General features: G+C 50.2%; 2 protein-coding genes across 3 annotated transcripts in view; one reads left to right on the top strand and one right to left on the bottom strand.

Moving 5' to 3' along the window:
* The window catches only part of LOC115484925 (zinc finger protein 208-like), a 513901-nt gene extending 507216 nt beyond the window's left edge, over positions 1-6685 (top strand). Inside the window, 3 exon segments of the mRNA XM_050984212.1 lie at positions 6029-6083; positions 6086-6502; positions 6505-6685. Coding sequence (XP_050840169.1) covers positions 6029-6083; positions 6086-6502; positions 6505-6557 — 525 coding nt within the window. The 3' untranslated portion in view covers positions 6558-6685.
* Positions 1-17020, bottom strand: part of LOC115483858 (zinc finger protein 629-like) — a 229171-nt gene that overhangs the window by 198313 nt on the left and 13838 nt on the right. The window lies entirely within an intron of this gene.

Raw genomic sequence — 17020 nt, 5'->3', positions numbered from 1 at the left:
TGTACTTCCTAGTACCTCAGCCAGGGGGGAAAGGAGGAGGGCAATGTGCAGCCAGGAGCTCAGGATAAAAGGAGGCTGCTCCCTCTGAAACCTCGAGAGAGAAAACCCCATGGGCATGTGCCCTGATGGGTTCTCTCCCTTTGTTCCAATAAAGTTGAAGGACTCCTTGTCACAATCCGTCCCTATGAACGGGTTTCGTGATGGTTCGTAAGGGATCTCAGGGTGCAAAAAGAACCAGCACAGTACAAGGGGTTTTGCAATTATAACCAAAACAAATGAATTAATGACCTTTATTGAATGACCACAGCAAAATATGATAGAGGGATTAAGAGAGAGAAAAAGATAGAGAGGGAGAGAGAGAGAGAGAAGGAAGCGAATAAAGCTACCAAATGTGGAGACAAAGTCCTTAGGTCCAGTCTAGTTGAGGATCCACCTGTTACGTTGGGGAGATCTCAGAGATGCAGTCCGTCTGGGCTCCAATTATACACTTTTCAATGGGGGGGGGAAGGTGGATTATTTAGAATTATTTTGATTTTATTGTAAAAAGAAAGGTATTTTGAAAAGGGTACACACAGTCCATATCTCAGTGGGCAAGGGCCATTGTTTTTGTGGTCCAATGCCCGCACCTGCAACATCCATCTTGCTTTGGTCAGCTCGCCTCCCCCTGCACACCTCCCCCGGGCTGGGGCCTTCAGTCCCAGTCTTTGGGGAGTGTAGGAGCAGCCTTTCTCACATGGGGATTTCTCGGGTTTTTCTCTGGTGGAGAGGCTTCTGTCATCTCAGTTTGTCTGTCACAGTGGTTGTAGATGAACGAGAGGTGTCTTCTGTGGGGGACCACCCAAAAGCTCAGGAGAACTCCAGCCAGGCCAAGAGGTGGGACTGTTTCCAAGGCTATTGTTGCAAAAAGGGCACAGCGACCCGTTCTTCTCATTGGGCTCAGTGCAGCATGCAGCAAATGCACCTGTGAAAACAAGAGCTTAGCAATGCTCTCAGGTCTCAGGGCCCTTGGAGGGTAACTTTCTTCTACAGAGTCAGATTTTTGACAGGGGAGTATTTTCTTCAGTGGTCCCCCAATGACAGTTGTGAGACAAATTGAAGGATATTTCGGACAGACTCTCACACCAGCCACAGCCAATGTCCAACAGCAGCTCCATCAGCCACTTCCTCCTGCTGGCACTGGCAGACACGCGGCAGCTGCAGCTCCTGCACTTCTGCCTCTTGCTGGCCATCTCCCTGGCTGCCCTCCTGGGCAACGGCCTCATCATCAGCGTCGTAGCCTGCGGCCACCACCTGCACACGCCCATGTTCTTCTTCCTGCTCAACCTGGCCCTCACTGACCTGGGCTCCATCTGCACCACTGTCCCCAAAGCCATGCACAATTCCCTCTGGGACACCAGGAATATCACCTACACAGGAGGTGTTGCACAGGTATTCCTGCTTTTCTTCTTCATGGAGCAGAGTATTTTCTACTCACTATTATGTGATCTGACCGCTATGTGTCCATCTGCAAACCCCTGCACTACGGGACCCTCCTGGGCAGCAGAGCTTGTTCCCACATGGCAGCAGCTGCCTGGGCCAGTGCCTTTCTCTATTCACTGCTGCACACAGCCAATACATTTTCCCTGCCCCTGTGCCATGGCAATGACTTGGGCCAGTTCTTGTGTGAAATCCCCCAGATCCTCAAGCTCTCCTGCTCACACTCCAGCCTCCGGGAACTTGGACTCATTGTGGTTTGTCTTTGTTTGGTATTTTATGTTGGTCTCTGTTCATTGTTTTCTCCTATGTGCAGATCTTCTGGCCGTGTTGAGAATCCCCTCAGAGCAGGGACAGCACAAAGCCTTTTCCACCTGCCTCCCTCACCTGGCTGGTATCTCTGTTCATCAGTTCTGCAGTGTTTGTCTGTTGTTGCAGGCTCCCAGCCAGGTAATAATTAGCATTGACTCCATGATTGCAGAAGGCTGCTCAATCACTTTATTCTACTATATCATATCATATCATATCATATCATATCATATCATATCATATCATATCATATCATATCATATCATATCATATCATATCATATCATATCATATCATATCATATCATATCATATCATATCATATCATATCATATCATATCATATCATATCAGGGGCCAGCCAGGTGGGGCAGCCGGGGGATGAGCACAGCCTGCAGGGACAGAGGCCAGGGCAGGGACACCGTGGGACAGCCTGGGCTGCACAGGGCACAGGGATGGGCAGCAGCTGCAGGGCCCTGACAGAACCAACTTGGGCAGCACTTTGGCCATGGCTGCTGGCCCTGGGCCTGAGGCCACGAGGGGACAAGTGACCCTTGCAGCCCTGGGGCCTCATTGCCTCCTTGTCCCTGCTCAGCAGCCTGGCAGGGGCTGCCCCATGGTCCTGCCCTTGGCATTGCCCATCCCCACATGCCAGTGCCCATCCCAGGAAGAGTCCTGAGCAAGGAGGGAGGGACAGGATCTGCCTTGCCAGGGGCTGGGGCTCAGGCCTTGGCCCTTTGCATTCCTGAAACACATCCAGGTGTGCTCAGCACCAGAGACACCTTTGCCTTGCTTGTCTCCAGCTGCCATCACTGCCTCCAGGGTTCTGCTCTAGCTGGAACCTGGGGACACTTTCTCAGTTGTGTCCCTGACAGGGATCTCTTCAAAGTACAAGAAACTTCAGTGTTTCAGTCTCTTTTTGAATTCTTGAGAAGTTCTTTGAGCACTCTCTAAAGGACTGGGTCAGATGCAAAGAGCAGCAGAGCCCCAGAGGGTGATTAAAGTCCTTGTGCTGTGTCTGTGCTGCTGGGCTGGGCTGGGCTCCTGTGTGACATCACAGGGGCTGTGTGACATCACAGGAGCTCTGTGACATCACAGGGGCTCTGTGACATCACAAGAGGCCCTGTGACATCACAGGAGCTCTGTGACATCACAGAGGGCTGTGTGACATCACAGAGGCCCTGTGACATCACAGGGGCTGTGTGACATCACAGATGGCTGTGTGATATCACAGGAGCTGTGTGACATCACAGGTATTCTGTGTGACACCACAGGGGCTGTGTGAGGTCCCTGGTGAGGTCACTCTGCCCTGTCCCCCCTCACAGCCCCCCCAGAGCAGTCCAACCCTGCTCGTGCCCAGCAGGGTCCCCTGTCCCCCCGGGTCCCCCCCCTGCTGACCTATCTCATGGCTACTGCTTAGCTCTAATCACAGTTCTGTCGTCTCTGAGGCCTGCCTTTTGCAGCATTCCCAAAACCCTCTGATTTTGTGGATTCCCACACCGCAGCTCCCAGGGACACCCGCAGGGTGCACCGCCTTTCACAATTCCAGCCAATCAGAGGACGCGCTGAACAATTCTTAGCCAACCAGAGCTTTTCTAGCCGATGACTCACCGGTTGCCGGGCGGACCCGCAGAGCCCAGCGGCCCCGGAGCGGAATTTGGGGCTCGGGCCGGGGGGACGGATCCGCACCGGGGGGGTCCCCGAGCCCCCTGCCCACCCCTGGGGCCGATCGGGGGCTCCCCCACCCAGCAGCCGGTGCTGCACAGGGGTGGGAAAGGGGGGTCCGGGCTGGCAGCGGAGGAAATGCGGGAGGAAGAGGAGGGAGGGGAGGAGGGGAGGAGGAGGAGCGGGAGAATCCCGCCGCTCGCACCGCCCGCACGCTGAGTCTGCAGCACCCCCTGCCCCGGGAGCATCGCCCCCAGCCCCGAGCCGCAGGTGAGGGCGGAGGCCGAGCTCGCCCCGACTCCAGCGAGGGGTCTCCGGGAGGATTTTTTTGGAGAGCGTTCGGAGCCGGCAGATCCCGGACTCGAGCCCCGGATATCTCCGGGCTCCCTAAGAGGAGTTTTTCGCGGGGAGAGGAGCCGCGATGGCCCCTTGGGAGGGTCCCGGGGCGTCCACGTGGGGATGGCCCGGTACCGACGGGGCGGGACATTGGTTTTGGGGATCCCCGTGAGAGCCGGGGCTGTGGAACGGGGGACCCCCGGGGCGGGGAGAGGGAAGGGGCAATACCGGAGCTGGGGGACCCCCGGCAGCCCGGAGATGAGGCGGGGACGGGACCCCCTGACCCTGACAGGGGTGTGTCCTGGGGTGACTTCATGATGCTCGTACCCCATCGGTCCGTTCAGCCCAGAAATGAGTTCTGCACCTTTTTAAGGCTGGTTCTGAGAGCGAAGGGGAGGAGGAAGGAGCAGCAGTTTGTTTTCAAGAACTGCACTCACTGCTCCACATTCCAGCTCCTGGATTGCCTTAAGGAGCTGGAACAGATTTAGGCTAGACAGATTTAAGAGGAATAAAGTGAATTTTTATTGAAGTGCTTTCAAAGGTACCCTGGCAGTACCAGAGCCACAGTCCTGGCTCTGCCCGGAGGGCTCCAAGATGGGAGCAGAAGAGGGCTTGGTCATGAGATCTCACATTTTTATAAGTTTTAGTCCATTTGTATATAGGAGTTAACTGCCCAATCAATAGCTCCAAATTATAAAGTTTCATCCTCCTTCCTTGCTTGCCCACCCTCCTCTTTTCATGTTGTTTGTGCTTTGGGCCTGAAGTTTGAAGAGATTGTCCTTGAGTCTCCAGCTAGAATGGGATTGTTTTGTCTTCACCACTCTGTGAAAAGATCCCAGTTACACTTAATAGAAAGCTAAAAGCTGCACACCAAAACAGAACAGAAAAACTCAAAACCTAAGGTGTCAGTTGTCTGTAGATGGACAGAGAGCAGGACAGAGCTCTCCTTTGCTTTTAGTTAGGTTTTAGCTCGCTGAGGCAGAGAAGTTCCCTGGATTGTGGTTTTTCTTTTTCTTTGGAGCTCTTTAAACCTGCTCTGCACTGAACATCCCGAGAGCACTGGCAGCTCACACCTGTGGCCCAGCAGGCCTAGCCTGGGCGGCAGCATTTCCAGTGCTGGAGGGACTGATGAGAGACTGATAAGAGACTGAATGAGCCAAGTTACAGCCCACGGAGGGACTTTCTGAGTTTGTCATCTCTTCTGGAGTGGCAGGAGGTTTTATTTTTTAATATTGTTTATTTGTTGTGCTGGTAATGCTTTGCCTTTTAAATAAACAGTTTTTTCCCCTCTTCTTCATGGAAATTTTTTCTCGATCCAGTTGGGGGAGGGACTGCTATAATTTGCTTTCTAGAGGAAACCCCTTTTGGGGGTTTTATCCCAAATTTGCCCTAAACCAGGACAGGGTGGTGGGAAGAGGAGGGAGCCCCAAGTGGCTGGATTGAGGGGAGGCTGGAGAGGTGGACCCTGAAGCCCCCCAGCATCCCTAAGCAAGATCCTGGAGAGGGAGGATTCCCCAGAACCCATGGGATCTCCAGCAGCCCTGAGATGGGGGACTACCAGAACCACAGAGGGATGAGACTGGAAATAGGACACTCCTGGTGGCTTTTTTTGATTCATTCTTGAGTTTTGGAGGTTTTTATGGACACCAGGTGACTTCTAGAAATGGACTTGGGCGGGAGGAATTCCCAACCCAAGGCATTCACACATTGTTTTTCCCCAAACCAGGATTTCCCATTCCCAAACCTTTGCTGAATGGAGGAGGAGAAGGCTGTGAGGAAGAGGAAGATGCCTCTGGACACCCAGGCAGGTGAGGAGGAAGTGAGTGCCCCTTTCCCCTCTCTCCTGCTCCATCTCCCAGCCCAGCCTGGCCCCCGGCTGCAGGACAACCCTGCTGCCAGCACCGTCCCTGCCGGGGATGCCTTGGGGGGATCTCCTTCCCCTTCCATCTGGCACGGAGGCAAATCCCATCCTCTCCTTATCCTTCCTCCCCCAGGGAAGGAACTGGGGATGGAGACCAGGGAGGACAAATCCCTGGGGCAGAACCTCATGGAAGAGGCCATTTTGGGCGGCTTCACAGTGCAGGAATCCAATGGGGAGGAAAAGCCCCAGAAATCCCAGAGGAGGAGGGGCACCAATCCCAGCCCAGGTTGCTCTGTGGGGGAAATACCAATCCCGGGCCAGGAAGGTGGGCAGAGCTTCAGCCAGAGCTCAGAGCTGGTGGCCCAGGAGCAGCTTCATGAGAACAAGAGGCCCTATGAGTGCTTGGAGTGTGGGAAGAGCTTCAGGAAGAGATTCAACCTCTCTGCCACCAGAGGATCCACACTGGGGAACGGCCCTATGAGTGCTTGGAATGTGGGATGAGCTTCAGCCACAGGTCTGACCTGGGTGTCCACCAGAGGTTCCACACTGGGGAGAGGCCCTACGAGTGTCCTGAGTGTCAGAAGAGGTTTCACACCAGCTCCCACCTCCTTGTACATGAGCGGATTCACAGTGAGGAGAGGCCCTTCTGCTGCCCCAACTGCGGGATGGGCTTCAAACACAACTCCACCCTCGTCACCCACCGGCACATCCACAGCGGGGAGAGGCCCTACGAGTGTCCCCAGTGTGGGAAGAGCTTCTCAGACCGCTCCTTCTTTACCCGACACCAGCAGAGGCACCGGTAAGGGAAGCCCTGCGAGAGCCCCGAGTGCAGGAAGAGCTTCGTGCACTGCTCCAGCTCCATCCCCATCAGAGGACCCACATTGGTCAGAGCCCTGGTGATCCACATTCCCTTTGATACGCAGTGGGAAGTGGTTGGTGTTCCTTTTTCTTTGCCTCTCATTATCTTTTGATTTATCTCTCTCCCTTCAAAACATAGAAAATCGGGGTAAAAGTCAACAAATGCAACAGAGGCCTCACATTTTACTTGTGTTTTGGGGGAATATTGGATTCTGGGAGATATCTGGGTAGATATGGATCTGTTTGGGGGGCATCTGGTTTAGTTGTCTTTATTTCTTGGCACTCCAAAAGATGAGAGGGATTGACCTGTCTGCTCAAAACTGCTCAATGCCACTGAAAACTACTCAATGCCACCCCAAAATTACACAATTCTGGAGCCCCTCAGGGTGAAATTGGGTTGGAATGGAATTGGGCAAAGTGGGATGCAAATCAGGAGGGGTGAAATGAGCACTGGGTGGGGAGGGATGGGTGGGATCATGGTGCTTTCTCTCGAGCTACAAGTGGCTACTGGGGATATTTCTCCTCAGAGACACCTTCGGCTCGCAAGCAGTTACTATTAAGCACTCGAGATAGGCCCATGCAAAGCAAAACTCAGTTTACCTCTAGCAGAAAAGTCCAGGCGATAGTGAAGAGGAAGAGAGTGTGTTCTGCCGGAGAGTTAAATCCAGAGTTTATTCCACAGTATTACAGTCCCGAATCTCAGTACTGCTCCGAACAGACCCCCACCGCATGGCCGCAACCCCTTTTAAGCTCACAGGAAGGTCGGGGGGGGGAACAGGTGAGCTACCAACCAGGTGGGAGGGGGAGGGTCTCAGGGAACAATGACACCTGGACAGGCCAGTGACCGCAGGCCTGAGGGGCATCTTTTGAACTTACTGGTAAGGAGACAGGCAAGGAGGAAGTAGTCACAGCTGAGGGGAAGAACCTAGCTTTACACCACAACATCTCCCCCTAGTTTTGTTTAAAAAGAAGAAAACTGGGTTTGTGGTCAGAAATTTTGCCAAACCATGGTTGGTAAATTGGCTCCTCCTCTGCAGGAGAATCAGTGTTTTCTACTGAGGCTTCTGTGTCATCTATTTGAACACTAAGGGCTTCTAAATGGTACACTTCAGGAACGGGGGGTGAGCTTGAAATCAACTTGAGAACCATGCGTTTGATCAAACTAAAAACAAGGCTAACAACTATAATAACGATAATTAAAATAAACAATACTAAAACCAAAGTTTTCAGAATAGATCTCAGCCAGCCCGAGAGTCCCCAGTCTTTGAACAATCCACTCAGCCAGTCGTCAGTTTCTCTCTTGATGTCGTTCACCATGATTTTCATCTTGTCTATTGTGGCATGGATGTCCTCTGCTTTTGATGACAAGTTAAGGCAGCAGAGGCCTTCAAATTCTTCACAGCGATGGTTGTGCAGAAGGAGCAGATAGTCTATGGCTGCCCTATTCTGAATGGTGGCTTGCCTGGTAATTTCCTCATCTGATAAGAGGTCACTCAGGGCAGTAGAAGTGAGATTTGCCTGTTTTGCAACCCAGCATTCCAATCGGCCTAATTCTCCCATGCTTTTTGCTGCCGATATCCATGGCAGGAGGACTGTAATTGCAGTGGCCTTAAGTCTGGACCAGTGAACAATTTCTGAATTACAGTCAGGGTCTAATTGCCTTAGGTCTCTTTTTTGGATAGCCAATGTGTGTGTGTTGTTTTTTCTTTGCCAATGTATTAGGTTTGTTCGATTTGGGGTCAACAGGCTCAGCTTACCAAAGGTACACGGACCTCCGAGCAGACGAGGAGGGAGACTTGCCCATGCTCTGTCTCCACATATTAAAAACACACCTCTTGGGAGTTCACGAGGCTTATAATCACCACTAGATGAGTGCATGACTAGGACTGAATTTTCACACCAGTTTTTATCTGTGTAGTGTGGGTTGCTTGGATCAGGATAAGTGTTATGTTTAGTTTCATGATATGGTAAGTGGGAATTGAATTTAAAGTGAATGCAAAAGGTTGCATTCATGGAGCCTAAGAGATGGAACTCTTGTGGCTCCCCTTTTGGCACTGGTAACGTTCTCACCCACTCCTGCCAAAACAGTAAGGGATTGTCAGCAGGGTAGCGGCCAGGAGAAGGTGCGAGTGAGTTAACTTCATTTAAAGCATTCCACATTTCATTTGGGAACTCTGAGGATTTGAAGGGAACTCCCACCAGACAAGTTGACAAGGGGTCAGAGGCTGTTGCTGTGGAGAGACAAATGTGATCTTGCCCAAGGGCTTTGGCCAAGGTGGTCCATACGTTCGCTTTGGGCTGAGGGACTATCCAGGAAATCGCTGGAGAAATGATCGCAAGTAGGACGAGGAGCAGGCTCGGTCTCATGGCGTCTCAAGACTGCACACGAACTGCAGGATCTAAACCGGTAAAAGGAAACTTAAAACAAACATGTATCACAAACTATTCCAGATAGGAGGCTTAAATGGAATTTCTTCCAGAGAATGCGCACGGCGTTTTCTCCTCCAGGCAGCATTAGCAACCTGGGGCGCTTCAGTAGATTCTTCTGAGACTTTGGGAACATAGGGCTTTACCCATTTGGAAGGAACCCACTTTAAACCAGAGGGGGTGGACACACAGGCATATCCACGACCCCAAGTAACCAATTTGTAAGGTCCCACCGTTTTCCAAGTCTCAGGGTCTTTTACTAAAACCGGAGGCTTTTCTTTCATCAACATGTGACTGCTCCCCCCAAAATGGCGTAGGATGGGCGGATTTAAGCTGTCAAAGGAACAATTCAGAAAATTAATTGTGAACAGTGCCCTGGACAACCGGATGTGGGGAGGTTCTACTTTCAGAACCTGATGTTGCTGATCTAGGACTCTCTTGATATCACGGTGAGTCCTTTCTACTATGGCTTGACCAGTAGGGGAGTAGGGGATGCCAGTTTTGTGCCCTACTCCCCATTGTTGCAGGAAGCTTCCAAATTCCTTGGATTTGTAAACAGGTCCATTATCAGTTTTCAGCTCCTTGGGGATGCCCATGAAAGAAAAGGCTTGTAAGAGGTGCTTAATGGCATCGATAGACGATTCTCCTGTGTGGGCAGAAGCATAGACCGCTCCAGAAAAGGTATCTACACTAACGTGAACGTATTTCTGCCGTCCAAATGACTGTATATGTGTAACATCCGTTTGCCGCAGCTCGCAACTGTTCAATCCCCTTGGGTTTGCTCCTGTACTCACTGTAGGGAGTGCATGTTGTTGGCAATTTGGGCATGTGTCTACAATTGCTCTGGCCTGTTCTCACCAGGTGCATTTTGGTGGAAAAGTTGGTGGCTGATTTTTGCCTGTTCAAAAATATTTGGGAGAGTGGCCATCTCTGCAGGCGCAGCGAGAGCATCTGCCCTTCTGTTGCCTTCAGCGATAAACCCTGGCAAATTGGTGTGTGACCTGACATGCATCACATAAAATGGTTGCTCTCGGTGGGTGACTAACTTTACAAGTTTTGAGAGTAATTCGAAAAGTGTGATGTTAGACACCTCTTGCAGTATTGCTTGATCTGCCCTGGATACTACTCCTGCCACATATGCAGAATCTGTAATCAAATTGAATGGTTTTGAGAATTTTTCAAAAGCTCTAACAACTGCAGCCAATTCTGCAACTTGAGGTGAACCTTCCACCTCAGCAATGTCTGTCTCCCACTGCTGGGTTTGAGGATCTTTCCAAGTCATAACGGACTTGTGAGACCTCCCAGATGCATCTGTAAAGACAGTCAGAGCCTTTTTTAAAGGTCTCCTACTTAGAGCACTTCTCAATTTCAGAGTGAATTGAGCATCTTGTTCGAACATCTTGTGGGCAGGCCTCTGGACAGAAATTTGTCCTGAATAGGAATCCAGAGCAAATTGCAACACTACATTTTCTTGAAACAATTGTTCCAATATTTTCATAGTGTTTTGGCCCGATTTTAACTCAATTGGAATGTAAATGCACCCAAAGTCACATCCTGCTAACTCCCTGATTCTGGTCCTTGCTTTCCGGATCAGTTCTGCTACCAGCTCTTGAGACTTTGTCATTCTCTTGGACCTTTTGTGACTGAGGAAAACCCATTCTATGATCAAGAGAGGGTCCCTCTGGTCTTGGTCCTCTTTTGGTGTATCTTTTGCCTTAAGTGTTTGTTCTTCCTCCCACTGGAAGATGATTCCATGGAGGTATGGCAACTTACCTAAGATGATAAAATTGAATGGCAGGTCAGGTTGACATCGATGGGCCTGTCTTGTGGACATTGCAATCTGAACCTTTTCTAGAGCTTTCCGTGCCTCTGGGGTAACAGACCTAGGAGCACCTAGGTCCTCTCCCCCTTTCAATAAATCGAAAAGAGGGGCAAGGTCTTCGTTTGTCAGACCAAGCCATGGCTTTACCCAGTTTAAAGACCTACACAACTTGTGGGCATCCGCAAGGGTCTTGATTTTTGGATTGATTTCTAGTTTTTGAGGAACAATGGTCCTATTTCCAATTTTTAGGCCCAAATATTTCCAAGGTGGCGTCTTTTGAATTTTCTGTTCTTGGAGCTCGAACCTTGCAACAATCAATGCATCGATCGTTAGGTCAAGTGCATGTGTGAGTAGATCATCATTGGGGGCACACACAAGGATATCATCTATATAATGATAGATGATGGCCTTTTCTGCGGCTGCACGCACTGGGGAAAGCAAGGAAGAGACATACTGTTGGCAGATTGCTGGCGAGACTTTCAGTCTTTGAGGAAGAACCGTCTAATGGTACCTTTTCATAGGGGCTTCCATGTTGATGGTAGGGACTGAAAATGCAAAACGCGGCGCGTCGTCAGGGTGTAAGGGAATGTGGAAAAAACAATTTTTTTTATATCAATAACAGCTAGTTTCCAATCTTGGGGAAGCATAGTAGGGGATGGCATACCAGGCTGGGGGGAACCCATATCTTCAATTGCATTATTAATTTGTTGGAGGTCGTGGAGGAGCCGCCATCTTTTTTTGTCAGCTTTCTGGATGACAAAAACAGGAGAGTTCCACGGGGACATGGTCTCTACAATGTGACCCTTTTTTAATTGCTCCTCTACTAGCTCTTCAAGCGCCTTTATTTTTTGTTTACTGAGCGGCCATTGTTTCACCTCAACTGGGTTGTCAGTTTTCCACTTCAGTTTATGGGCGGGGCGCTGTTCAATGACCGCTGTACAAAAATCCTGTGGGGAGTCTGGAATATCAATTGTGACACCCCACTGGGCCATTAAATCTCTCCCTAATAATGGTTCTGAATAATCTAACACGAATGGACGGATATTTGCCAATTGTCCGTTTGGCCCCTCAATTTGGATGACACTCTTGGATTGTCTTGCCAATTGCAGACCTCCCACACCTTGAACGTGACCGGCAACATCTTGCAAAGGCCAATGTGCTGGCCAGTCTTGTACTGGGATCACTGTGCCGTCTGCACCTGTGTCTACAAGCATTTCAATACGTTTAGACTCTTCACCCCCATTGACATTACACCAGATTTTGGGTTTATCTTTCCCAATAACTTGGACCTGGGCAACTGTGGGCCCTTGTTTCTCGGTGCTTTCAGGTAAACACGGCACAGGGATAGCCTGAGCAACAATTTGTCCTTTGGGAAGAAACAGGGGTGGGTGAAAACAGTGCAGCCCGAGAATGAATTGCTCAGGATCTGGTGTTGTCATTCTTGGAGCAATTTCAATCTCTTGTGGTGTGTGATTGGTGTCCCCAATGATGATGTACTTACAGTGAACTCGGTGCCAGGTACCTTCCTGTTCTGGATTGACAGAAACAAAATGCCAGTTAGTGTCTTTTAGGTGGAGTGATTCTGACAGCAGCAACCTGTAAGACTTATTGACAGAAGATGTGGTTAACATGGGTTCACTTAAGTCACGACAAAGTTTGTTTGGACTAGTAGACAATGGACTACTAGATGTGGTCATTGAAGCATCTGCTTCACTCACAGAAATAGTAACATCCCCGCACACTTGGTTTATTTTGTTTCCCCCATTCTCTTGGCCTGCTCTTTTTGTGTCTGTGCGCCTGGCAGGCCGGCGGCGCTGCCTTTTCAGTTTTTTTGTTGTTGTTGATTCTCTGGGAGCGTTTGCAGTTCTCTCCCCCCACTATTTCTAAATTCATCAAATTGCTTTTTCAGGGGGCACTGGCTACTCCAGTGCCCAAGGTTGCTGCAAAGCAGGCATGGCTTCGTGGGGTCAACCATTGCTGGTCTTCGCTGCTGCCCAGGGTGCTGCTGTTCTGAGGGAATAGGCGCAGGGCTGGCAACGGCAACACGCTGAGGGAATCTTGATCTGGTGTCTTCAGCAACACTCATCAGAGGCACTTTCCTGTTACAGACTAGAAGCATATCTTTTAGTGTAGGGGGGGGTTCTAGGGGAAGACTTAAAATTGCTGCTCGACACTGTTCATTTGCATTTGTAAATGCCATTTCCTCTAAAACTTCTTCTCTTGCATTTTCTTTTTTACTTGGATTTCAATAGCCCTAGTTAACCTTTCTACAAATTTTAAAAAAGGTTCTGATGGTAGCTGTTTGATCTTACTATAAGGCTCTAAAGGCCCCTCGGATTGGAGGGAAAAGAATGCTTTTTCAGCTGCATCTTTCACTTTCTCGAGTGTTTCTACAGGAATTACAGTAGCTTGGATTGAGGGTAAAGACCATTGGCCCTCACCGGAGAGATGCTCAATGGTAATTGGCAAGCCATTGGTATCTTTTGCTGTGTTTGGATCAGCCTGCAAGCTTGGGAGGGCTTCTTTTAGCAGTTGTTTCCATGCTAATTCCCATAATTTGAATTCTGTAGAGGTCATGAGGCATGAGAAAAGCTGTTTTAAATCATGTGGGACTACTACAGTCCTGCTCAGTTCAGAATTTAAAAGGCCACGAAAATATGGGCTGTGTGGGCCATACTCTTTATGAGATTTACAGATTTCTTTAATCAATTGTCGTCCGAAAGAGCTCCAATTAGCAGTTGGGGCTGCTCCCCCTTGTGCTGCAGGCTGATATGTAACAGGAGCGAAGGACAAAGTCAGACCCTGAGTTGGGTCTGCAACTTCTTGTCCTGTATCACTTGAATCAGAAGTGGGAGCACCGATACAGCTGTGGGGAGAAGCAGTGGGCGTGCCCTCACCGTGGGAACCCGGGGAGGGGATAGGGAAATAATGGGCACAGGGGGCGGAGCCACCATGGGAACAGGGGGCGGGGCCACCGTGGGACGTCACATCGGCAGACACCCCCTGGGAGGTGTAGAGGGGCGGAGCTGAGGGTACAGCAGGATAGGGGGAGGGAAGGGAGGTGTCACGAGGAGCAGGAGGGGAGGGGCGTGGGGGAGGAATTTTGGGATGCTTAGGAGTATTTTGGGAAGAAAACGGCCAGGTATGGGAAGGTGCCACGTGGCACCTTCATTCTGGGGACTCCCTAGTGCATGGGGGCCATTTTGGGGATCACTGCTCTCCGAAAAGCTAACACGTGCTCTGGGTTTCAGAGCAGGAGACGCAGGGTTTTGAGAAAGGTTCCAAGCCGTCTGGCTAGGACTATTTGGAGAGGGGGAATCACGCATTTTAAAATGCTCAGGAAATCGAGTTTTCTGAGCATTAGCAGAATGTGCACGCTTTAAGATACTAAGTTTAGGGGTAAGAGGTTTAGAAGTGGGAGGCGGAGAGACAGGGAGAGCAGGGGTACATTGCTTGTATTTAGGCTTTTTCTTCAGTTCCTTTTGCTTGAGCAAGGCTGTTCGAATTTGTAAACCCCAGTACACAAATTTAGCTGAAGAAATATCTCCAGACTGTCCTAAGGTTATTAATTCATTTCCTACTCTATCCCAAACATTAATATCATGGACTTCTTCAGGAGAAATTTGTGGGAAGTGTAGGAAAAAGCCATTTTATAAACGGTTTCAATTTACCTTTAGAGAAATTAACATTACCACTGACTAAAATGGCAATAATATTATAATACACTCCTTTTTGTGCAGCGCTTAAATTTGAGCCCATTTTAGATGTAAAAAGCGCAATACACAAAGTCCCGCTGACTGGAAATAAAGCCAAATCAACTACCGATTTCTAAGAAAACTACTGACCAGAAGCGATAACGAGCAGACGTTAGCTTTTCACAATGCAGCTGAGTACCCTGCCTTTAAAATAGCCGCGGCAACAGCGCTGACTCGGGAACAGCTCTGCAGGTGTGGAGGACAGAAAAAGCCTCCCCGCCGGCTCCACGTGGCAAAGGCGAAACTGGGGCCGCCCCGCACCGTGTGTAGAGAGCCGAGAAAGCACCCCCCGTGCGACAGCTACCCCCCCCCCCACCGAGAGAGAGCTCACCACACACCGAGCCGAGAGAGAGCAGCCCCCCTCCCCCACGCCGAGAGACAACACGCCGCAGTGCCGAGCAGGGAGGGAAGGGTTGGGAGAGCTCTCCCGCTCTTCCACTGGCGCCGCGAATTATAAAAGTGGCAAAAACACACTGCAGTGAGCTATGTCTAACACAATATCGCTCCGGATTAAAACAAACAACCCACGGCAGGGTCAAAACAGTTCTCACGGCAGAGACTGTTTAAAAGCGACCAGTTTCACGGCAGAAACTTTTTTTTTTTTTTTTTTTTTTTTTTTTTTGAGATTCTACTCCCTCTAAAGGGCACAGATACTCACCGAAATCGAAGTTGTTGATGGCGGTAAAAGCAGGACGTCTCTTCACTGGAACAGGACCCCCCGCGGGCAAAAAAAGGGGGCTCCCCTGTTCTCCCCTGGAAAATTGCTCACCAGAAAGGAGCTAATCTTCTAGGAGTACCGAACATTCCACAAGACTTCTTCTGGGAGATTGATCCCCAAGTCTTTGCTGAGAGCGATGCATTCAAAGCTCTCTAGCGGATGCTCAGCTGCCTTGAAGGTTTTCCGAGGTTCTGAGATTACTTTTTGGGCATTCAAATTCGATGTGCCTCACGTTGGGCGCCAGTTGGTGCTTTCTCTCGAGCTACAAGTGGCTACTGGGGATATTTCTCCTCAGAGACACCTTCGGCTCGCAAGCAGTTACTATTAAGCACTCGAGATAGGCCCATGCAAAGCAAAACTCAGTTTACCTCTAGCAGAAAAGTCCAGGCGATAGTGAAGAGGAAGAGAGTGTGTTCTGCCGGAGAGTTAAATCCAGAGTTTATTCCACAGTATTACAGTTCCGAATCTCAGTACTGCTCCGAACAGACCCCCACCGCATGGCCGCAACCCCTTTTAAGCTCACAGGAAGGTCGGGGGGGGGAACAGGTGAGCTACCAACCAGGTGGGAGGGGGAGGGTCTCAGGGAACAATGACACCTGGACAGGCCAATGACCGCAGGCCTGAGGGGCATCTTTTGAACTTACTGGTAAGGAGACAGGCAAGGAGGAAGTAGTCACAGCTGAGGGGAAGAACCTAGCTTTACACCACAACAGGATCAGGTTTGGGTGGGGCAGGATGGGTGGGATGGGGTTTGGGAGGGGTGAAGTGGGGGAAATAGAGCTTGGGAAGGGGGTCTTGATGTTCATGAGGGGTGGGATGGGTTGAGGTTGGGACTGGGGAGGTGGCCTGGGGTCTGGAACAAGACAGCCAATGTTTGGGGATGATAAAGGGAGGGGAAGCCCGGTTTTGGGTATTCAATTTTCATGAAGAGATGCTGGGGTATCTCAAATTTTTGAGGCAGTTTTGGAGCATTCCCCAGCTTTTGGGGCATTTCCTGAGAATAGCTCCATGTAGCCCCATAGCCAGGGATGGTTGCCCTGGGCACAAGCCAGAATCTGTTGCTTTGGTGATGAGGAGCAGAGAAATGATGAACAGCCCCAAACATCTCCAGTGTGTAATTGTGAAGACCTGTGAGTTTACTGGGGAGAGGTCAACAGCAATCCCCTGGAGAGATGCACCTTAGGCTCCGGGCATTCCTCAGAGCTCAGGGTGAGGAAGGAAGCTTCTCCCATGGTGCTCTGCAGCACTATGTTAATTTTTCCCAGTTCCGTTCTCCATATTGGCCCCTTGGCCTTTCCTACCCCTTTAACCCTTAAAAGTTCATGTTTTAGAGAGTTCTACCTTCCCTGTTTTCCCACTGCTCTATGTCTCTGCCTATCCACTCTAGCATTCCCTATTGGTCCCTTCCTTGTGTATTGCCCCAGAGCCCTCAGACTACTGGGTCCTTGTTGCTCTTCTCCACCCCCTCTTTTCCTGTATTTATACCCTGGACCCTCCTTTGGCTTTGGCTTTGGCCCCTGGACCTCTTCAGCATCACCTGAAATAAAGCACGCTGGAACTCCGTGGCTGGACCCTCCTGTGTCTCTGCTGCTGAGCTGTGTCTGTGTGTCTGTGTGTGTCTGTGTCTGTGTGTGTGTGTGTGTGTGTGTGTGTGTGTGTGTGTGTCTGTGTGTGTGTGTGTGTGTGTGTGTGTGTGTGTGTGTGTGTGTGTGTGTCTGTCTGTCTGCGTGTGTGTGTGTGTGGGGCTGTGTGTGTCTCTGTGTCTGTGTGTGTGTCTGTGCTGTCTGCGTGTGTGTGTT

The sequence above is a fragment of the Serinus canaria genome, chromosome 25 (genome assembly GCF_022539315.1).
Source record: "Serinus canaria isolate serCan28SL12 chromosome 25, serCan2020, whole genome shotgun sequence".
In the NCBI taxonomy this organism is placed as follows: Eukaryota; Metazoa; Chordata; class Aves; order Passeriformes; family Fringillidae; genus Serinus; species Serinus canaria.
Note: the sequence above shows the minus strand (reverse complement) of the source record. Positions and strands in the feature narration are given on the sequence as shown.